This window comes from Cupressus sempervirens, chromosome 2 (genome assembly GCF_028749045.1).
Source record: "Cupressus sempervirens isolate cs-2001-9-10 chromosome 2, ASM2874904v1, whole genome shotgun sequence".
Lineage (NCBI taxonomy): Eukaryota > Viridiplantae > Streptophyta > Pinopsida > Cupressales > Cupressaceae > Cupressus > Cupressus sempervirens.
This window is the reverse complement of record NC_143119.1, coordinates 710,074,644-710,098,906: the sequence shown is the minus strand read 5'-3', so window position 1 is coordinate 710,098,906 and position 24,263 is coordinate 710,074,644. Positions and strand designations below refer to the sequence as shown.

General features: G+C 35.9%; 1 protein-coding gene across 2 annotated transcripts in view; it reads left to right on the top strand.

The window, feature by feature from the left end:
- The window catches only part of LOC149575349 (uncharacterized protein YGR266W-like), a 50,589-nt gene extending 44,543 nt beyond the window's left edge, over positions 1–6,046 (top strand). Inside the window, exon 6 of one of the 2 annotated variants that reach the window (XM_089815116.1) lies at positions 5,459–6,046. In XM_089815116.1, coding sequence (XP_089671242.1) covers positions 5,459–5,632 — 174 coding nt within the window. In that variant the 3' untranslated portion in view covers positions 5,633–6,046. The remainder of the gene's footprint in view (positions 1–5,458) is intronic. The other variant, XM_089815117.1, reaches the window with a different exon arrangement.
- The last annotated feature ends 18,217 nt before the right edge of the window (positions 6,047–24,263 follow it).

Genomic DNA, 24,263 nt, shown 5'->3' with positions numbered 1-24,263 from the left:
GGTTACTATTTCACATATGATATGTAATGAAAGGTGACGATCTTTTATTGGCATATATAACCATAAGGTAACCATTGTAAAGTGATGATCTTATAAATGGTAGACCTGTTGTCATGACATACTTCATTAACTAGAGTGCTGGAAGTCATGATAACGAACGTATCAACTAGAAGGTAACCATTGTAAGGGGACGACCTTATCAATGGTTGACATATCTCCTAGATATGCTACATTAACTTGTAGCACCTAAATGTGGTGGATGTCTAGGAGCAAGTGTTATCATGGTTCTTTGGATCGGATTTTGCCAGACACCTTGATAACCAACTTATCATGGTTCAATCGATGATTGATGCTACTGCCTGGGTGCACCTGGAAGCAAACTAGAACTAGACCAGTACCAGTACCTGACTCATATATGCAGTATCCAGTAACATAACCGGCAATAGATGGCAATTCTAAATTTTTCCAAGGGCCGTGATATTTTACCACAGAATATAGTGCTGTTTTACCAATAATTCTGTCCGTATTATGCCTTAAAAATAAAAACTGTCAAATTCTCTTAGGTTATGATTTATAGAGAAAAAACTGTCCCAATCTTGGATGCCTCAGGCTCAAACTCTAATATGATCTGCTATGATTCAACCCTGAGTGTTGGTGCCGAATTCCAACCTGAGTTTGCTTTCTTATATGTCTTAAACAGATCTAAAATTTCTACAAACTTTTCCAAGAATGGAGTGGCTTGAAACCTAAACCAGTTGCACTTATATTCAATAAAATTCTTCCTTTATATCTGTTATAAACTGTTAAATTTTATGATTGCTACAAATATAATAGCATTGCTTGTAAAGAATGTGTTTTCCGAAGGCAGTGATCTCTTACATTTATATCTAGAATGAGCCAAGAAGAGACATGTCCCTTCATGGGACATGCCTATTCATTATTATGTAACTAATATAATGACAGTTATAATTTTGTACATATATATGTACATTTCATATATACTAAATGCACGTGCACACGCGCACGCGCGCACACACACACACACACACATCTTCACTAGTTTTGACTGAAGCTACAAAACAACAAGACTCCCTCTTAGCTAGGGAGGATAAACACATGGTTAGATATTACCTCAATATAAGATCAAGTTGGCATGATTAAGGATATCTTTGATCATAAGATACCCACCATTTAGATATCATCTCATGATATTAGGAATGATGGCCTCAAAATATCAAGTCGCATGATATTCACCAAGTACTCTTGAGTATTGGCCTCCTAAACATCAAATAGATAAGATATTTACCGAGTAATGGCCTCCTGAACATCAAGTTGCATGACATTCACCAAGTACTCAAACAATGTCCATAGCTTATGTGCACACGTATCCTCAATGATACCTACCATATGAACATTATATTCATGGCCTATTAAGGAACTTAATCCATCATGCAAGCTATAATCTATCATGATCTGCTTAGACATCATAAGATATACATCATAATATAAGGAACTTAATCCACCATGCAAACTATAATCTATCATGGTCTGCTTAGACATCATAAGATATCCATCATAATAGAATATTAAGTTATTGTAAGATCATCACCTTTCAACAACTTTTACAAATACAAGTGATAATCATTTGGAAGTCGTCACTTCCTCAGTACATAGGGTGCAGACCCATTAAAATATGCATTCACATACATGGATTGTTAGACTCCCTTTGAATATCAATCTGTTGAGCTTCTCATCCAGTGTTGCCTCTAATAAAGTGTCAGACTCACTCTGTATCTGATATCAATCTTTCTTTTCCTGCAAGAACATCTCCGGAGAAAAAGGAAAAGATCAAGGCAAATAACTATTATAATACGTACAGAAATACAAATAAGAGAGAGACTGCAATGAGTAGACAAATGTAATACTCAAGGAAAATAAGTACTTATCTACACATCAACATCCTTAATACAAGTTGCTCTAGTGAGGGTCCATATGCAAAATTTTGCTTAATGAATAATTATGTGCATATTCCACGATCATGCTTATAATAAGACAACATTTGTTGGAGCCAGCTTGTCAACAGTCACACGCCTCGTCTTTCATTTCATATTTTGCATGTATGAAGAGGCACACCATTTCAAAATAAATATCTAATAATAATATCATTGCTCATTGGCATTTTATCATTGCCCTTTTACAAAATCCATTCAGTGTATATGCTGCAATTACAGTATCCCATGGCATTGTATCTTATTGAAGCAATTTGTTATACAGTTTACATGCGAACCTTTCATCGCATTCCTTTGAAAAAAACTTCTCAACGAACCTTGTGAAAAATTCATGCTGTAAGCACGGGTGGGAATATCGTAGGGTAGTTTAATGTACTCTATTCTACAAAGCTGCCTATCAATCACGGTCACAGCTCTACATTTAATTATTTTGGCATCCTACAGGCACAATTAAATTAATTTAAAAGTTTCTAAAAACTTTTTCATAAATCACTTGTATATTGTTGGCATTCACTGTTGACCCCCCATAATGTTGCAATGGTGTTAGGCACACAGTTTCAAAACAATAGATAAGGACACAACACTGAGGCAATTGTTAAATGGCTTGGGCTATTTGTTCACGATACCACCTTTTGAAAATATTCTTGCATCCATACTTTGATGGGTTTCTTGAACTAGCTCGAAGCTTCCATATCTAGATCGACTTGCCAGTTTCATTTGTCTCAATTTTTTTTTTAAAACTTCTCATAAACTGCTCTTCTATAGATGTTGCTATGGTAATACAATTTTCCATAACATATTTCACTTTTGTTGAATGATCTATTTTCTATTCATTTACTTTCACATTTCTGCAAACTTATCTGTTATCACAAAAATCCTTTGTTAGTATTTTTTGGTGGATGCCAATGACCTCTGAACTCATATAGCTTTGGCATGATTATCAATATGCCACTTAGCGTTATTCCTTTGGAAGTATGTTCTTGGCAAGAAGTGGAATTTGGTATGTGCATTCATCTGCGGTTGACCTAGGGATGTCATCTGATCTGGCCAACAAGGAATTCCCACTCCGTCAACACGATTTTAATATCTCATTTCTTCAATTATTGACTGTACTTACATCTTATCCAGCTGCTGCATTTAACTTGTCCAAACCTGTTACTTGCGATATTAGACCTAAGTCACAAGGTTCGAATTCAAGTTCATCAAATATAAAATTCAGATGAAGTTTGGGGAGGACAAAAATTCGCAATAAATTCAACAATAAATTTGACAATAAATTCGTCTTGAATAAATTTAATTTTTAAATTTCTAAATAATATATTTAATAAATTATCAATTTAATTTCAATTTTTGGAAGAGAAAAGATTTAAATTTAAATTTACTATAATTAAATATGATATTTTTATTAAAAAATTAATATAAATAAAATAATATTTAATACAATTGACATCTAAGTAAATATTTAATTTAAAAACACAAATTATAATTTTTTATTTATAGAACATAAAAGAACTTAAGAAAATATGTTTTTATGTTTTCATCGAATATGAAACAGAACGGGGAAAACCTAAAAAGATTGGATGTCGAAAATGAGATGATTGACCCACCGTTGAGAGGGATTGGCAGTGTTTGAAGCAACTACTAGGCAGCTACTAGATGGATCGATAATTTCCTAGGGTCATTGATTCAACCAACCACTCATTCAATGCCAAATCCTGTGCTTGACTAGGTCAATTTTATTTTCCGTTGAAGAGGTGAAAGCTGCAGGCACTCTCCAGATTCTCCCACTACTTGCGCAGATAAAAGTAAATGAAAGCATTGTCTTCATTCCTGTTTGTGCGTCGGTCTATGTTTCCCAGATCTACTTTAAAAGCAGCAGAGAAAAGTGACCAACGGGGATACAAATTTAAGAAAAATAAACAGATTTGTTTGAACACGAATTCGTGCACGAATTTTAACAATTTTTTTTTTCACCGCTTAATATTCGAGAGATTTCCAATTTCATCTTTGAAGTTCACCGAACCCTGCATCCTATATTTCATTCGCTTATGTAGCCTCAAAGCTATGTATTTTGTTCTTAGTTACCGATTCATGAAACAAATCCGATTCGGACATGTGAATCAGATTTGTAGATTCGTAATTTTTTTCCCCAATCATGATTCGTGGAGGATTCGTGTGTGTGTCTATATATATATGCATTATATATACTAAAAAATGAGAGAAATATACATAATTCTAAAACTAAATCATTTCGAAGTATGAATCCATGAATCTAAATCATTTCATAGTATGAATCTATGATTTTGGTATGAATCTATAGATCAAATCCATCATGATTATAAGAAAATAATTAAAAAAATAAAAAATAAAATAAAATCTGGAAGAATCCGGACAAATCCAGCCATGGATCGGATCTGGATTCAATCTGGATCCGATCTCTAGGGCACGAATCCGGTAACTAAGATTTTGTTAATGAAGATACAATTTTCCTATTGCATCTTATTCCTTCAATACATTTGCAGCCTGGCTTTGATACCATGTTAAATTTTATCATCGCTGCAAATATAATAGCACTGCCTGTAAAGTATGTGTTTTCCAAAGGCAGCAATCTCTTGCATTTATATTTGGAATGAGCCAAGAAGAGACATTTCTCTTAATGGGGCATGTCTATTAATTATTATGTAATTAATATAATGACAATTGTAATTGTGTGTGTGTGTATACATATCTTCACTAGTTTTGACTCTGTGTTTATCTGACTGAAGTTCCAAAACATCAACATAAACCAATGACAAACTGCCGTTATCCTTGAAGAAGTCAACCACTTGAAACCCTCAAGGGTGGCACTTAAATCTAGAAATATATATCTTGATTACCAACTGAACATTTAAAAAAAATGCACAATAGTGATTTCTGTTTGAAATCACTAAAGAAATTGTGGGTTTTGTCCTCCAATTCTAAACATGGAGGGTTTTCTTCCTTAGGTTAGTTGAACTGAAGTTCCTAGCTCCGGCAAGGAACATAAATCAGAAGTATAATGCTTGATCAATATATGCCTCCTCATTGCTTGGGCTCTTTAAGAAACCTTATTTTATATTTTGACTTTACTTGAGGCCTTCATTATACATTTTCAAAATTCCCAAAAGCCGCATAAAATGTATGATGGACATTTTGTGATTCAGCTTGGCATAAGTTGGAAAAACAAACATTTCAATACAAACTATTGAAATGCTTGGAACTCATGATGGTTTAAATGCAATAGCATCAATTCATTCTTGACAGGGCTATATTTAGTGACTAATTGCCCAAGGAATCCCAAGATTCCAATATTGAATCTTGTTTTTGGAGCAACACTCAATAATTCACATAGAGAAAAATTAGTGCTTTCTTGGTTGCATGAAATACGTGAATTCTAATTCATTAAACTTCCTTATTTGTAAATGTTGCAGGATGAAGGAGGACCAGATTTTACGGTGCAGCTTATCAGAGCAAAATATGTTAGTGGTATAAAATTTGGAGCGAAAAGAAGTAATCGTGATGAAAGGAAGCAAAAGCTTGGGCATAATCTATTTTCCACGAGTGTTCTTGCTTCCTTATTATGTTCTTTAAAAGGTTGCAGATAGTTCAGGCTTCAGAGTTACTGGTTAAAACTGGATTCCCTCTTCTGTATATTGTAGCTCCATTCTTCGGTGCAAAAAATCTATACAAGGAAGTTTTTCTTCCTCTCAACAGGGGAATGAAAATGCATGTGTACGGTTGCAGTTATGCCAACTCAGCTAATGTAATTGAAAGGCCATATTGAGAATGAAGTACTAGTCTTTTGGAATGGAAATATGCATTGGCTCTGTCTCATGACATTCTTTTGGGTGATGAAATGGCCATTCCACTATCTGTGATTTACAGATGGTTTTGTTGAAGAAATGAATGCATTGCAACTCTGGTCACTCCTACACCCAAGGCTGTAATAATTTTATTATAATGCTGTTCTTTTATTCTTTTATTTGCAGTGATAATCTCGGTTTCTGGATTTTGTAAAATACATGTTTATGGAAAAGATGGGAACATATTTAGTATTACCTCTTATAACTGATCTTAAAGAATTTTATTTCCTTTAAATTTAGCAATCAATTTTCACAAATCACCACCAAATTTGCCACCAGGGCTACATTTTCTCGACTTACCATCCTTGTACCAAATGTTGCATACGAGACATTATACAAGTGGCACAAACTATGGGAACATAGAATTGCTAGTCAATCATAACAAAAAATGCTTATAGCCCAATTTAGAACTGGCTCACTATTCAAGGTGCGAAATGGGTAGATGGCTGGTGTCAAAAGAAGAGTGCGAAAGCGAGACATACCTATTTTGCGACATGAAAGTGGTTGAGGCAGAGCATAATTTTATCTTAGAGTGTTTGGCATACAATGGCATTAGATCTAGTTATGTGGATATTATATAGGCATGCAACTTAAACTACCTATTTGAAGAAAAACAGTTGGGCAAAACTGCAAACCTGATTATCAAAATTCATCATTGGAGAGAAGGTTTAATCAAGAGGTTACAACGGGGATGTAGGCTAGATTGTGGGTCCCATAGGCTGCTTTGGCCTCACGGACATTATTAAAATCTTTTATTCATTCATTCATTGTGACAAGTCACATGTGAAACAAGAAGTGGCAGTCATTATTTATTATTTGGTCGATAAGTCTATATGAGTCAGTCTTCCATATAGAATAGAATGGGTGGGTGGGAGATTGATATATTTTTGTGATTATGGTCCATATGGTGTGGTTGGGAATTCAAAAAGTTATATATCTGTAAAATGGTAAAATCTAGCATAAAATGCCTTATTTTGTAGACAAAAGTGTGGTCATTGTATGTAGGTTCTCAAATTTTCAAAGTGACAATTAATTAAATTAATTTTTATTAAGTTGTCAAAAAACAAACGAATAAATATTTATATGATGTCTTAATATATTAACTAAATTAAAATATTATAAAATATTGTTAATGCCATTTTATTAAATATTGTTCTCCAATTGTTAAAGTAGGCCTAGTCTTTTAGATGTTTATTGAATTTTATAATAGATTAGTTTTCTTTGTGAAGTGAACTGAGAGAAAAAAACCTTAGGAATTGAAGGTCTCAACAAAAGCCCATTCCTTTATTTGTATTGTTTGTAAAGCATCAGGAATCATTGGGCACAATTTGTGAAGTCTTTATTTGTAGAAAAATCTTGAAGTACTATATTTGATATTTGGAAATGAAGATTATTTTCTTTTGAATATTTATTGTCATCCACAAAATAATTAAATGGAAGACAATAAGTGACGATCAAATATTTTGTTGGCATATTGGGATGAGAAGGTTTGTAGCTTTAGTTGTGTAATGTTTGAGTTGATTCCCAAATCTTCATATGGATATATGTAGTTATTCATTATGAGTCATTAATGTTGGCTTGCCTTCAGCTCCTCGACTTTTCAACTAAGGAGATTGGTCCCATGGAAAGAATTCTTAAACTGTTTTAGTTTCTCGTTGGTTTTTATTATTATTGACGATTCTTTTGTAAAGCTTAAATTGCAAAGAGGCAATGTTCCAAGAGAGTGTTGAGCTTGAACTTTGAACTATGAAGTTCAAGGTTCAAAGTTCGAAATGCAAATTCGTCGGTTCAGGAGTTCAGTTCAAATTTCAACTTTACATCTGCCAATTCTAAAATGCAGGTTAGCGCAAATTCAAAGGTTTAAAGTTCAATGGTTTGAGCTCAAAGTTTCAAAGTTAAGGTCTAGAATTAGAATTCAATAGTTTAGAGTTCAAAGCTCTAATCCAGTTTAGAAGTTCAAAGTTTGAATTTCAAAATGATAGTCTTAGAAAAATAATCTTGGTGTGAGGGCAATATTTCCAAATTTAACTGTTGGATTTCTCTCAATTTTGGATATGTTGTTGAGAGGCAAATTTACCATATTCTTACTGGAGTGATTGGAGAAAGTTTATTAGATGTAAAAGTTACTAATCTCTGAGTACAAGCCTATCGAAACAAATAGACAACCTCAAGTTATCATATTGAACTTGAACCTTGAACCACTTAGTTCAAGTTCATTGATTCAGAAGTACAGATCCAAGTTTAGATTCAAAATCCAAATGTGACTCAAGATCCGAAAACCATGAATGCAATTCAACATCATCATAGTTCAAAAGTTTAGGTTCACAGGTTCAAGTTCGAAGGTTCAAAATGTGTAGGTTTAGGGTCGTAGGTTCAAAATATTCAGCTTTAACAACAACATCTCGAAACAACAAATTTTCCAAAGATTGGAAAAATAGGGCTCAGTGTGGGAGGCATATGTTTTAGCTCCACCATTGGGTCTTTATGATTTTTGGATATGTTGTCCAAAATCAAATTTTTTAAATAATCAACAGTGCGATTTTCGAAATATGGTCAATTCTGCACCCTTAATATTGGTGTATATAGGGTTATGAATAGTCAACTTGTCGCTATCTTAATCCTTAATTAAGTCATGTTATTATTAATATATTATTATTTATGTAGGTAGGTCAGCCTAGGTGTTATGTAGGGTTGTGTCTATTCAGCCTAAGCATACCTAGGTATATATAGGAGGTTGTCAGTCTTATTTCAAGATCATATTGTGAAGTGCGTTCTCATTGGAGATATTTGGAAGTTGCCCCCTTGAAGTGGCCTATTACGCTCATTTATTATCGAGCATTTATAGAATATTTCATATTATCTCTTCCATTGTGCAAGTTATTCATTGCAAGTGGTATCAGAGCATGATTTTGGCACCATAGAGGCAAGATTTTTTCTCAATATTGGAGGTGATTTTGGGAAGAACATAACTCTCATATTTTAGTGAATTTTTAAAATATTTTAAAAGGGTTTTTGAATACCATATTAAAGAAGCTATAGTCCAAATTTCAGAGGAATTGGAGCAAATTTGAGAAAATTATTGCAAAATTACTATTTCTACTCAATTTATTGAGATCTACATATCTCTCACATCCTGTCCAATTGGAGTACAAGTTGTATTGGGTTTTTGAATACATACTAGAGGAGCCTACATTTCAAAGCTTGGAGAAATTGAAGCAAAAATAAGCAAGTTATTGCAAAAATAGGAAAATTTTCTCTCGAGGCAGCAAATTTGCTAATTTTTCGGGATTTTTTTTGAGTAAGGGTATCTTGGCCCTAGTAAGTTAAAGTAAAATAAAATAAAATAAGAGAATTTACATTTCATTTGTATGATCTATTTCAAAAATATTGGTTTCCATCATATGATGGGCCTCCAACAAGAGGCAAAAAGAATGCTACCACAACGGGGAAACCTTTTGATAAGGATTGGGAAACAACAGAGGATAGTAATTCCCATGAGGAAATATGTAGGTTCAAGGAAGAGGTTAAGAGGGATATGTGTCACCTACAATGAGATATATTAGAGATACAAAGCATGTTAAGCGCCTATAAGAATGAAGCAAGGAAGGAGTTATCAAGCAATCAAGGTGAAACCTTCAAGTTGACTAATCATGACAATTTTTAAAACTCCTATGGGCTCTAGGAATTTTTTTTCCAAAAGTGGATATGTGCAAATTTGATGACAATGATCCTCTAACATGGATAAACCAAATGAAGAATATTTTTGAAGTATATCAAACCCCATATGGACAAAAGATCCTGATGGCTTCCTTATATCTAGAACCAAATCAATTCATTTGGTATTGTTGGCTTTGTACTCATAGGACAAACAAGGGTCTCACAGTATCATGGTCAATTTTTACAAAACTCCAAGCACAATATAACAATAGTGTGATAGGCAACTTCTTTAGCCAACTTGCTAAGCTTCAAAAAATAGGATCAGTTAAGGATTATATTCCAAAATTCCAAAATCTATCCTTAAGAGTGGATAAAATTATAGAGAACTTGAACGATTTATTCTTGGGTGGTCTCAAGGATCACATTCAACATGAGGTGCACATGTTTAGTCCTAGCTCATTAAATGAGTCTTTTATATTGGCACAAAGGGTAGATGAGAAGTTCTTGATTGCTAGAAAGCAAGGGGCCAATGTGACAAGAGAAAAAGGATATTCAACAACTTCTCTTCCTCAACCTATTAGGTTGACTCCACAACAAATTGAGGAGAAAAGAGCAAAAGGGTTTTGTTTCAATTGTGATAGCAAATACAATCAAGGACATAAATCTAGTGAAAAGAAATTGATCTCTATTGAAGTTCCAAGTGAGGAAAAAGAGGATGAACCCATATAAGCAGAGGATAGGGAGTTAACTGAGGAATCACATGATTCTCAACCAATCATTTCTTGTCATGCACTTTCAGGTTTCAGTGCACCACAAACTCTCAAGGTAGTGGGTTTCTTAAAGAAGTAGAAAGTAATAGCATTGATCGACTAAGGTAGTACTTATAATTTCATGAACAAAAAGTTGACAACTCTTCTAAATTGTTTCATATATCCATCCCAGAGTTTCAGGTTTTGATTGCAGATAGGGGTATAGTTAGTTGTTTAGGGAAGTGTCATAGCATCAAATTATCCATGGGAGATTATCAACTTGATACCCCAATGTATGTGATATCCATTGGTGTGACATATATTGTTTTGGGAGTACAATGACTTACTACATTGGGAACAAAGATTTCAATCAAAAGGAAAGGTAGTGGAGCTAAGGGGGTTGAAGGAAAAATCCCCATAGATGGTAGGCTCTCATCAATGTAAATGTTTCTTAAAGAAGGAGTAGATGGATTTGTGGCCCAACTATGTTCATTATAAGTCTCTCAATCTAATGCTCTTACTCATCTAGATTTGCAAGCAATAATTGATCGTCACTCAATGATTCTTGGAGATATATCTAAGGGACTTCCTCCTAAGAGGGATCATGACCATGCCATACAACTAGTTCTAGGAAGCCAACCACAAAACATTGGGTCTTATAGGTACCCACACATACAAAAAAGTGAGATAGAAAAAATTGTTGAGGAAATGTTAGAGGCAGGAATTATCAGGCATAGCCAAAGTGCTTACTCCTCACCTATGGTGATGGTGTGTAAGAAGGATGAAACTTAGTGCATGTGTCTAGATCATAGAGTGCTCAACAAGTACACAATTAAAGACAAGTTTCCTATTCCAATCATTGATGATTTGCTAGATGAATTAAATGGAGCTATGCATTTTACCAAGTTAGATCTTAGATGGGGTTATCACCAAATTTGGATTAAGGAGGAGGATATTTGTAAGACAACATTTCAAACTTATGAGGGTCATTATGAATTTTTGGTGATGCCGTTCGATCTTACCAATGCACCATCTACATTCCAGAGTTTGATGAATTCCATTTTTAAGTTCTTGAGAAAGTTTGTGTTAGTGTTTTTTGATGATATATTGATTTATAGGAAGACTTGGGAAGAATGTTTGCAACATGTAGATCAAACATTACAATTACTCAAAGATCATCAACTCTATGCTAAGCCATCTAGGTGTACTTTTGGTCTTAAGGAGGTGGAGTATTTGGGACACATAGTTTCGCATGGAGTAAAGGTGGACCCTAACAAAATTAAGGCTATCATGGAATGACCTATTCCAAAAATCATTTAGAAGTTGAGGGGTTTCTTGGGATTGACAGGGCAGTATAGAAGATTTGTGAAGAATTTGTTGGAAATACAATAGGAAAAGTAAACTTTGGCGGGGGGGGAGGGTGGGGGGCTCGCTTGGGGGGTGTGGTGGAGAATCAGTCCTTAAAAACTTTAACCCTTGAAACATTCACCACACGTCCATCTCACAATTTGCATGTAAACTAAAATACCAAACTAAGCATGTTCATCCATAGCATGAAGTCAAATAAACATTCAACACATATGTGACACAAGATATTTGGTTACCCAGAAACCCTCCAATGAGAAGGTCAATCTGGGGTGGGAATGACACCCACAAATCTTCATTACTGCAGTTGTAAAGTGTATCTAATGAAGGTTACAATGTTTGATCAGAAACTATGATCTACCCTGTAAAAGGTCACCCTTGTTAAAGGCTTACAAAGATTGTTAGATCTTACCCTATTAAAGGATTTCAACACCCTATTAGAAGTGTGCTTGGTTAAAGGACTTCAACTTTCAATGAAGTAAGCACTCAGTTAAGAGATTTACACAAAAGTCTACTAGAACTTGAAACTTGTTAAAGCTCCTCTGTTAAGAGATTTTACTGATTCACCTATTAGAATGTCTTAGCCTTGATCCTTCGGTTAGCACTCCTTTGCTAGATAACATATCACCTCTTTCCTGATGTATACTTGATCCTCTTTGATTAGATGTATCACTTCTGTCCTCTCTTCTTTCCTCTGTTCTCTCTAACTGATTCTACAATGCATATCTCAATTCACAACTCCTTGGTCACCATGAATGCTCTATCTACACATGAAAACTTATCTTTACTCATGCATTATTTTAGGGTTTTTCCTCCTTAGGAATACCTAGGTGACTTAGGGTTAGGTAAGAATCAACGATAGTGATTCACCCATTTTTTCACTGAAAACATCCCTCAATTTGATTGGTTGCATGTATTGTATAGGGATTCTCAATATGTCTTCGAAAATATCTTCTAGAATTGCAAAACAATCCTTGTGTTGGCCCAAAAATAGTTTACATAGAAGTTTGTGCCATTACAAACAACTATGTAAAAAAATTTTTACTCGACACTTAAAGAATCTGATGCTCGACATCCACTATATCTTCAATGTTGTAACTTGACCTCTGAATGACTCAACATCCACTATTCACTCAGCATGAAAATCACTCACAAAAACTGACTTGCTCGGCACTAGAGTGTCTCGACACTAACTATTTGCTCGACACAAACTGGTGTTCAACACTTACTATATATTTCGCTCAACATGCACTATCTAACAACTTGTGCTCAAAATGCACTACTTACTTGACTTGCACTTTGTGAATATGACTAGGTGTATAGTCACTCATATGTCAAAACCAATCCGAGATTAACATAATTATGGTCATATAACAGTGCCCTTCACTACTCTATTGAAGAAGGATTCTTTTCATTGGAATGAATCTGCTTATGTAGCATTTGAGCAATTGAAGAAGGCTATGTGTACAACTTTAGTGCTTGCCATTCCAAACTTTACCAAGGAATTCATTATGGAACGTAATACTTTTGGAAATGGGATAGGAGCAGTTCTCATGCAAGAAAGTTGACCAATTGCTTTTGAGAGTCGTCAATTAAAAGGTAAAAATCAACTCAAACCTATTTATGAGAAGGCAATGCTAACAATCCTTTACACATTTAAACAATGAAGGCCTTATTTCGTGGGTTGACACTTCAAGGTTAAGACAGATCATGACAGGCTAAAATATTATTGGAACAAAGACTATCTTCGGAAGAGCAACGAAAATGGGTCACTAAGATGTTGCGATATGACTTTGAAATTGTCTATAAGAAAGGGAAGGAAAATATTGTGGCTGATGCACTTTCCAGGAAGGATGAAAAAGATGAAGCCTTATTGTGTGCTCTTTCAATATTACAAGAAAATTGGGTGGTAGAAGCCAAAGAAAAGTGACAAAATAATTTTGCAACAAGTAATCTCACCTAGCAAGTAAAAAGTGATCCTAGTAGTTCAGATAAGTTTTGTTTAAAGGGGGACATTCTTTGGTATAAAGAGCACTTGTATCTCTACAAGAATTCCACTATTAAACAAAGATTCTCATAGAGCTACACAAGTCCCTAGTTGGTGATCATTTAGGATTTTTTAAGACATATCATTGGGTCAAGCAAGATTTTTTTTGGGAAGGGCTAAAAGGTGATAAAAAATTCATGGCTGGATGTTTGGTTTGTCGAAGAAATAAGGGAGAGACAATTAAGACACTAGGTCTCTTGCAACCTTTATCTATTCCTAGCCAGCGTTGGGAAGAGGTATCCATGGACAGGGCTTCCCAAATCTAAAGGTCATAATGTCATCATGTTAGTAGTTGATTGCCTCACTAAATATGCACATTTCATTACATTATCATATCCCTTTACAACAAGTATAGAGGAAAAAGTTTTCTTGGAGAATATCCAAAAGCTACATGGTACACCTAAGGTTATTGTCATTGATCGTGATCCTATCTTTACCAGTCACTTTTGGAAAGATTTATTCTCATGTTTGGGTACTCAATTGGCTCATAGTTCTTCATACCATCCTCAATCAGATGGGAAAACTAAGATTTTTAATAAATGTTTGAAAGGATATCTACATCGTTTTACTTCAGAGAAATAATCTCAATGGGTAGATTGGCTACTTCTTGTAGAATGGTGGTACAATATTGTTGGTGTAATTATGTATTTACTAATTACACTTTACTTAAGTTTACTTAGGTTAATGCTTTAGCATATTAGTTGTCATGTAGACACCTAGGATTTTGCATAGTCACATGAGTTATCATGTAGACAACACAGTTGTTTGCACTCCAATTGAGCACATGTTGTCGACTACATCTCTTTATGAGATACATCTTGTATTCTTATCCTCTTATTGTTGCATGTACATTCATTTACAATGGAGGATAATCCACTCTTGGTGGACATGTGCTTAGTTGTGATGATTATCTCTTTGCCGACTCCTAGTCATCATAGTTGCCTTTCTATACAAGCACTTCTATTTGTATTGATCTGATATCCATTATCATTTTGATCATTATTGAAATTCTCACTTGATCACTATTTGTCTCTTTTGTACTATCTACTGAACTTCTTGATCTTGGCATTGAATTATTACCTTAGGCAGATTCCTATATGGTATCAGAGCCACAAGAGCTTCATTGTGTAGCCATTGGAGAGCTTCATTTTGTTTTATTTTTTGGAGGACCATGATTCAGATCCATATATCCATAGTTATTGGGAGCGTTTCGAGCAAGATCTAACCTCACCATTGTGTCCGGGTGTTTGTTTCCATAAACTATGACTATAAATACGCCTATCTTAGGTGAAAGTCAAATCTGAGGCAATTTTTTTTTGCAAATCATACTTGGAAGCCTGATTTTCCCATTTGGAGGTTTGCAAGGTTGTTGCGGTATGGAGTCATTTGAAGGAGTCTTCTTAGTCAATCTTCATACTTCCCCATTGGACATTGCAAGAAGACGCTGCGAGCCCCATAACAATCTGGGGAACTCTTGGTGGTTATGGTGTTCGCCATATCATTTATGTCTTTTGCATTGATGAGATCACAACCTTTCTCTTCCACGCAGGTTGACCCTCCATTTGTTGGCTCAAGCTTGATATCCATAGAGCTGTCAGGGAGCCCATATCAGTAGTCGCATCATAGGTCGGTTCTCACATGCATCATCTGGTTGTTGTGCCTCAAGCCACTTCAAATCAGTGCACGATCTCCCTTCCATAAGCATTGTTGTGACTTGGTATGGTTATCAACTCACATTGACATTGCTATTTTGAGCTTGTCCCATCCTTCTAACGCAAATCTACTATTGTTCAAACATTCTCACCCCGAGTTTGGAGAATTGCATCAATTTTTACAAGCATTGGACAAGATTAACAATTTACAATCCATGAGCCCAAGATATTGGCACTAGATATAACCATGTGGCTACAACGATCTGATCTATGAACATTTGAATTGGCCAAGCACATTGGTTTGAGAAACTCTTGAGTAGACACGATTTCCACATCTACAATCTGTCCCATTGCTCCATTAGCGAACCCCACATCATTTGGCAATTTCTCATGAGCCCAACCTACATAACAAGATCCGAGTACAACTTCAATCTCATCAGGCATACATGAGAAACTCAAGCATTTTATTGGGCATCATCCATTCAGATCCAATTCATGGAGACATCCAACTCCTTGCAAGAGGCTGAACAATTACGGGGATCTGAGGAACCATCAATCCAAAGTTGATGTGAGTTCCATCATCATAGAGATCTTGAACAATAGAATTGAGGGCCAAGTATGGAGGAATGAAAACTTGAGCAAGATCCTCATCATCATAGACATTTGATCCAGTGGAAATTTGGAGATCTTTGATTGCACAGTGATTTGTGGCTTCTTGACAAGACACAATTGGTAAATTTAATTAAAATTTTTTGTATTTCCATCAATTTTTCTAACAACAAAAGATAAAGGTAAGTTTTCTATTGAAATCCCTGACCAAATAATTGATAAAAACATTTCAAGCATGGATACTACTCTGGTTGGGAGGTTTATTGGGGCTAGACCTAACATTGATGATGTTAGGAGTTTTGTGCATAAGAAATGGAGTCTAAAAGGTTAGGTTGATGTCTCTATGATGGATAAAGGGTGTCTCTCTTTTTGCTTTTCCTGTGATGAGGACAAACAAGACATTCTTTGTAGCAGCCCTTGGGTGATGGGGAGGCATACCTTGGTTCTCCAGAAATGGTCTCCTAATCTTTATGCTATGGATGACTCTGCTATCCAAGCCCCTGTAGGGATTCATTTACTTGGCCTCCCCCTCAAGTTTTGGGTGGAAGATGTTTTTCAGGGTATAGCCAACACCTTTGGTGAGCTTCTTTCATTAAATCTAGTGATAGTATCTTGGAAAAGGACGAACTATGCTAGATTTTGTGTTGGAATTACTCAAGGAGTGGATATGCCTAAATCTATCTTGTTAAAATTCAAGTTGGGCATATGGGATCAATGCATTGAGTTTGAGTCATTCCCTTTTGTTTTCTTTCATTGTAAAAAAGTAGGGCATTGGGCTAAAAAATGCCCTTCTCTAAGAGAGAAGTCCAAAAAGGGTAAAAAAGTATGGCAGCAGAAGGTTGTGGATAGGGTTGCTGGATCTTCGTTGAGAGGAGGGGTTATTCCAAATGGGAACACTACCTCTAAGGATTAGATCAAGGATGCAGGGACTGCTAAGACTATTGGTGAATCAGCCAAGACTAATGGAGTGGTTGCTGGTGTCTTGGAGGCTGGTCATTTTGAGAAGGATTCTTCTATGGTAATGAAGGAAGGTGTTGAGATTCATGCACAGATCACAACATTGAGTCCTAATTCAAATGTTTTGAAGATTACTCCTACTGATAAGAATGCTAGTCTTAAGGATGGGAAGGATAGCCCTACTAGGCAGGCTCCTGTGGAAGCCATGGAGAATGAACTGGAGTGTATTGCTCAGGAATGATTGGATGACCATAATAGAGACAATCTGAAGATGACCCTAGTTGGTCAAGATGTTATCCCTTAGGATGGTAAGGATCATGGTAAAGAGGGTGCCCAACTGGTTTCAACTCTTCCTTTAGATCCCCCTATGATGGATTTGTCTATGAAAGGAAATTTTGTCAGTGGAGAAGTTGAGGACTTGCTCTCTATGTCACATGAGGAGGAAGATCAGTGGGAGGAGGATGCCTCTATTGCTGAATTGTCCATGGTTGGAAAAAAAAAAACAAAGGCAAAAACAAGAATAGGAAGAATGAAGGGGAGAAGGTTGAGCAAGTACCTCTTAAGAACATGAAGAGAGGCCCCAAGCCAAAAGGGGATGTCTTATAGAATAGACTAGAAGGTAAGCCTCTTGGGGTATCTCGTAAGAATGGGGATGTTGGATCTTCCCTTTCTCTGGTTGGTAGACCTTCTAACCAGCAAAAGAGAACAAATGAGACCATCAGAAGCATCACAAATGGTAGTCAGAGAACTGTCCTGGAAGCAAATTTTTTCATAAATTATGAAGATTATCTCATGGAATATTTGAGGGTTAAATAACCCTCACAAACAAGATATTTTGAAGAATATGATCAGAGATAATAGGCCAGATATTTTGGTTATTCAAGAAACTAAGATGCTAAAAGACAAGGTGGAAAGTCTCCCAATGTTTAAGAGTGGAAAGATTATTGTGAATGACTTGGTGGGAGCTTCAGGAGGTTTGGCTATTTTTTGGTCTAATAGATGGATTCAAGGGGAGATCATTTTTCAAAACTCTCATTTTATGAATGTTAGATTTAATAATTCCAAAGATAATTTTTCCTGGATCCTCACCAATGTTTATGCTCCTAATACTAAATGGGGAAGGAAGGCATTATGGACTGAAATTTCTAATCAGAGGAAGTCTTTTGAGGATGACAATTGGATTATTATTGGGGATTTCAATACTCTGCTTAAAGAAAATGAAAAATGGGGAGGGAGCCAAACCTAATTGGATAACATGATTGATTTAATGGAGTTTATTGATCAACACATTCTTCATGATATTGATTTACATGGTATTGAGTATACCTGGACAAAAAAAAGAGCTGGTAATGATCTTATTTAGGTCAGGTTGGATCATGCTCTCATTAGTAATGACTGGCTCCTTACGTATAAATGTAACCTTAGTGCTCAAGTAAGGGTGGGTTCTGATCATTACCCTATTTTTTTGGTTGCTGATAAGATCAATTACCATAAGAACTTCCCTTTTAGGTTTGAAAAAATGTGGACTCATCATCCGAGTTTGGAGACCCTTATCAAGGAGTGGTGGGACATTCAAGTTGAAGGTACAAAAATGTTTAAAGTTGCTACAAAACTGAAGAATGTTAAGAAAAAGATTAGAATTTGGAATAAAAATACTTTTGGTAATATCTTTGAAAACAAAAATAAGATTATGGAGAAACTTAAAGATACTCAAGATAAGATTCAAATGGAGGGTTATGAGACCTTTTCTAGGGAAGAGGAAAGTGGTAAGTTGGTTGAATTGCATGATATTATAGCTAAAGAGGAAATTTTTTGGAGGCAACGCTCTAGAAAGGTCTTCCTTAAGGAAGGTGATTGTAATACTAAGTTCTTCCATGTGACTACTCTCAAGCATAGGATGGAAAACAAAATTTGTAGACTTAAAGTGGATGAGGGATCAACGGACAATGAAGAGATCATTAAAAGGGAGGCAATGGGCTTCTTCAAATCTCTATTACAAGAATCCAATCTGGATCTGGATAAATAGGAGTCTTTTCTTGAGTGCATCCCTTCATGTGTCTCTAAGGACCAAAATCTGTTTCTCACTTCTATTCCCTCGAATGATGAGATTTCTCAGGCTATTTTTTCTTTTGAAGGAGACAAAGCCTCTAGTACTGATGGATTCCTGCTCTTTTTCTTTCATAAGCATTGGCATATTATTGGAATGGACATCTGCAATGGGGTGAAGGAATTTTTTGGGTCCAGGAATATCCTTAAAGAGTTGAATGGCACATTCCTTGCTCTCATTCCTAAAAATCCAGGAGTTGATAGTATGGACTTGTTTAGACCCATTAGTTTGTGTAACTCTTTTTATAAGATTATTTCCAAGGTTCTTACACTGAGGATTATGACTCTTTTGCCTCACATTATTTCTAGTCAGCATAATGGGTTTGTTCCTGGCAGGAAGATAGTGGACTCCATTATTATGTTGCACAAAAATATCCATTCCCTTTTAGTGTCTAAGAAGGAAGGTTTTTTTCTCAAACTAGATCTTTCTAAAGCCTATGACAGAGTGGATTGGCACTTTCTCCTTAGGGTTTTGTAATCTTTTGGCTTTAGTAAGAGATTTCGGGATCTCATTTTTATGCTGGTGTCGTCGGCTTCTTTCTCAGTGCTTGTGAATGGTTCCCCTTCCTCTTTCTTCAACGCTTCTAGGGCTCTAAGACAAGGTGACCCTATTTCTCCTATTCTTTTTATCATTTTAGGTGAATGTTTGGGAAGATTTGTTGATGGTTTGGTTCTTAAAGGAGACTTTGTGGGCCTCAATCCTTCTTCTTTAGCTTTAGTCTGCTCCCATCAACAATTTGTTGATGATTCTATTGTTATGGGAGAAGCCTCAATGAAGAATGATAGGATTTTAAAGAAGGCTTTGGTGGATTATGGTTCTGCTATTGGTCAACTTATTAACTAGAATAAGAGTCTGATTTATTTCATGAATGTTAATATGGAAAGGCAATTGAAGATCAAAAAGATTATTGGCTATGAGATTGGTTCCTTACTTGGCTCAGGTTTACCTATGGGTTTATCTCCTCCTAACAGTTTTTGGAACTCTTTGATTGACAAAATTCACTCCAAACTTGAGGGCTAGAAGGGATCTTTACTCATCTAGGTAGGTAAGGTTGTTGTTCTCAAATCTATTTTGCAAAGTGTCCCACTGTATGCTTTGAGTCTTTTTAAAATTCTTAGAAAATTTTCCCTCGCTATTGAAAAGATCCAGAAGACTTTCTTATGGATGGGCACAAAGAATGAAAAAAGACTCCCTTTCATTGGTTGGGAAAATGTTTGTATGCCTTATAAGAAGGGAGGTCTTGGTCTACGAAGGGTTTCTTCCATGAATGATTTTTTAATGGAAAAACTGTTATGGCAATGGCATAAAGAGAATGGGGAATGGAAGAATATCTGGAATGATAAATACAACTTTGAGAACCTTGACCTTTACCATTTCCTTAATAGTAATGTGGAACAAGGGGGGTCAATGATTTGGAAAAATTCTCAGAAGCTTAAAAATATTATTAGAAAAGGAATAAAATGGAAGGTTGGCAATGGAAGAAGAGTTCTTTTTTGGGAAGATGTTTGGATTTTGGACCACCCCCTATGTGATGACCCAAGATGGAACAGATATATGGAGTTGTGTAAGACCCAGTTTGGTTCTCTTGTGGTGGACTATTGTATAGAAAATGAATGGGTGGATCTATTAGACTGGATCCCAATTTGGTAGAACTAAGAAAGAGCCTAAATGCTTTTTTCTTAAACCAAAAGGAGGATGAGCTCATATGGGGAAATGAACCTAATGGTATTTTTTCTATCGCCTCTACCTATGCTAATTCTTTTGATAACCATGATGAACCATGTTGAGAAAAGGTGTGGATGAAGGGTATGACACCCAAGGTCAACATTTTCTTTTGGATCTTGTTGCAAAATAAAGTTCTTACTTTGGATAACCTTAAAAAGCGTTGGGTTATTATTATCAATAGATGTGTACTTTGCAAGAATGATGGGGAATTAGTTGATCATATTACCTTACACTGCCCTTTCTCTATGAAGATTTGGGATTATATATTTAACTTATTGAAGGTTTAATGGGTTTTCCCTTCCAATCTTCAGCTGTTCTTTATTAGTTGGAAGGCTCCTTCAAATAATTCTTTGATCGGTAAATTATGGGATTTTATTTTTTCGTATGTTGGATGGGGTATCTGGAAGGAGCGTAATGGCAGAATCTTCAAATATGTTGAATCCAGCCCGGTGCAAGTTTTCCATAAAATAAAGACTCTTTTGATTGAGAACATAAAAAATATAGCACCAGAACAACAATCCTGTAATGATTGGGATACTAATTTTCTCCTCAATTGGAATTTAAAGAGTGAGACTATGGGTGATCAAAGACTCAATCCTAGGGAACACGCTAAATGGGATTGCCCTCCTGACAACTGGTACAAGATTAACTTTGACGGAGCTTCAAAAGGTAACCCCGAAAAAGTAGGGTGTGGTATTGTGATTAGGAATTCCAATAGGGATAATGTGGGAAGCTTGGCTATTCCAATTGGTTTTCAAACTAATCACATTGTTGAAGCCTTGACTGCTCTCCATGGTCTTCTATATGAAAAAAAGTTAAACTTGAATAAGATCTGGTTAGAAGGGGATTCACTCAATATTATTAATTATCTTAATAAAAAAACTACACCTTCATGGACAATTAGTAATATAATTTATGATTCTATTCAAATTATTAATTCTTTTGAAATATGTATTATTTCCCATAACTTCAGAGAGGCCAATGGGACGATTGACTGGGCAACGAATGTGGCATGCAAAAATGATCAAACTGTCATTTGGGATACTCATGAACCCTTACCACTGGAGGCTCGACTTCTTTTCCATAATTGTAAATGGAGGTCATCACAAAAGGCTTTTTAATTATGACTATGTCAGTACGAGGGTATGATGTTGAGTTATGTGACTGCAGGTTTTGTGTTTTAATTCCCAATGATTTATGTAAAACCTTGCATGGATTCTGGGTCTATATTGCTATTGTGCTCGTTATCATTTGTGAGGCCTTTATTTGGGAGTTACAGACGAAGAATTTTGTGATTTTAGGTGCTTTGCAAATGGGTGGAAAGAGGAAACGAGTTGAACCAGGGAGCTGCATTGAGTGGATGAAGAAAGAAGAGGTGTGGGAAATTTTGAGAAGGGGTAATTTCACTAGGTTTATGGAGAGGTTGAATGGCAACAATCCCGCCATCATGCAACAATTTCTCAAAACTTTGAAAGAGGGCTCGATCATGGTGGGGAACCAATGCATGGAGATAACAGAGGAGGTGATTGCTGAGGCTACGGGCTTGGAGCTTGAGGGTCTCAATTTCTATAGGGAGCAAAAATTGTTTAACAGATCCATTGAAGAGTTTGTTGACTCAGAGCTTGAGAAGAGTTGTCTGGTTAAAATTGGTAAGTCTTACATCAACCCAGCTTCTGTCTCTCGTCCATGGCATTTTTCCCTGTTTGTTATCATGGAGTATTTAACTTTGGACGAGAGATTTACCAAATGTTATGGCTACCACTTCATGTTGGCAACCCACTTTAGGCACAATGTTAAAATTAATTTCCCTTACTATTTGAAGCAGTCACTTACTATCTCTATTCAAGCTTTATAGAAAGACCCAAATGGCAAACATGTCTGCCATGAGGGTCTCATGGTGCTCATTTTGAATGTTTTAAAAGCCAAAAGAATTGTGAGGAGCAAAGGTCGTATTAAAGATGTAGATTATGAAATAGAAGGGAGTGCCTAGGATAAGGGTTATGACTTCGAAACCCAAGATGAGGCTGAAGGGGGTGAGCTTAATGTGGTTAAGGGATCTGAGAATAGATCTAAGAAGAAAAGAAAAGTTGTGGGTCACTTTGATTCTGAGAACGAGAGTGATCTTGTGGAGGATTTGGTAAGGGATTATAAGAAGAAATATGAGATTAAAGGAAAGAGGGTTAAGGAAGGTCTAGGGATGAGGGATTCTTCCCCTTCAGATGATGATGAGACCCTAGCTCAATGATTGGAGAATAAATGATACCCATCCAAATGCCTTGAAAAGTATTTAGGACATAAAGGGGAGTCAAGAGATGAGGACTCCTAGGAATAGGGGATACATGCAGATAGGGAGGATAGGTATGAAGGTACCCCTAGGTCTATGAAAGGGATGTATGGTAACCCAGGAGCTATACTAAAATAAATTGGGGTCAAGAAGAGCCAAATGAAAACACTTGGCAGAGACATGCATGACCTCAAGAAAGAAGTCGCGCATGCTAGTAAAATTGCACATGGTGAGCACACCCTTGTTCGACATATTGATAGGCTTATGGAGGTGGTTGGGAGCACTGAGGATGTTAAAAATATTATGTAGAAGATTCCACAATTGGAGGCCAAGAATAGGGATATTGACAGAGACTTCAATGCGAACCAGGGCAAGGTCACCATGATGGAAGCCAAGATGTGTAACCTTGAGAAGCTGATAAAACAAATGGTTGATAATGTGTCTACTCTGTTGAAGAAATTGGATACAGACAAAGGCCAGGATTCTCCTCAGGCAGTTGATAGCCAAGGTCCCAACAAATGCACTAGGGCCCATTCTAAGAAGATTGATGACATGGGAAAGAAGGATGAGGTGAAGGCTATGGAAGATAACATGCAAATTCTAGCTGATCAAGCCCTAGACCTGATTAAGGCCATGTAGCTGGTTCTTTCTTGTCTTTTGTGCTATCTTTTTGCTATCTTAGTGGTGTCTCTTTGCTATTTTTTCAGCAGTTATGTCTATGACCTCTTTTGTATTCTTTTTGGAGGTCTGTTTCATTTATGCTTCTAAATGCTCTATATATTTCTAGATAGTCCTTTTGTTAAAAGGTTTTAGGTCCTTAAAACTTGCTTTTACTTAATCAAAACTTGACTAGTGTACAAGTGTCATGAGGTATGCTTTTTGCCATGACGGGACCCAAATTGTCAATTTTAGGCTCTGGTTTTGATGACATCAATTGGTGCTTGAATTTTGGACCCCTCTTCATATTGATTTTTGATTTGGTAGTGTGACTTTAAAAGGCCATAAGTCACCCATCCTGACTCCAAATTAGGCACAATGTTTTTAGATTTTTTGGGTAGAATCTCCTAGATATTTTAGTGGTGCAGTTATTTTTTGGTTTTGGTGCATGAATTGATCATAATTAATAGATTTTGGTGACTGTTGTTGAGCAATCCTTCTTTCTGCAACTTCAGAGGCTCCATTCGGGTTCATATGAAGATATTTTCAGATGCCATTTTTTTT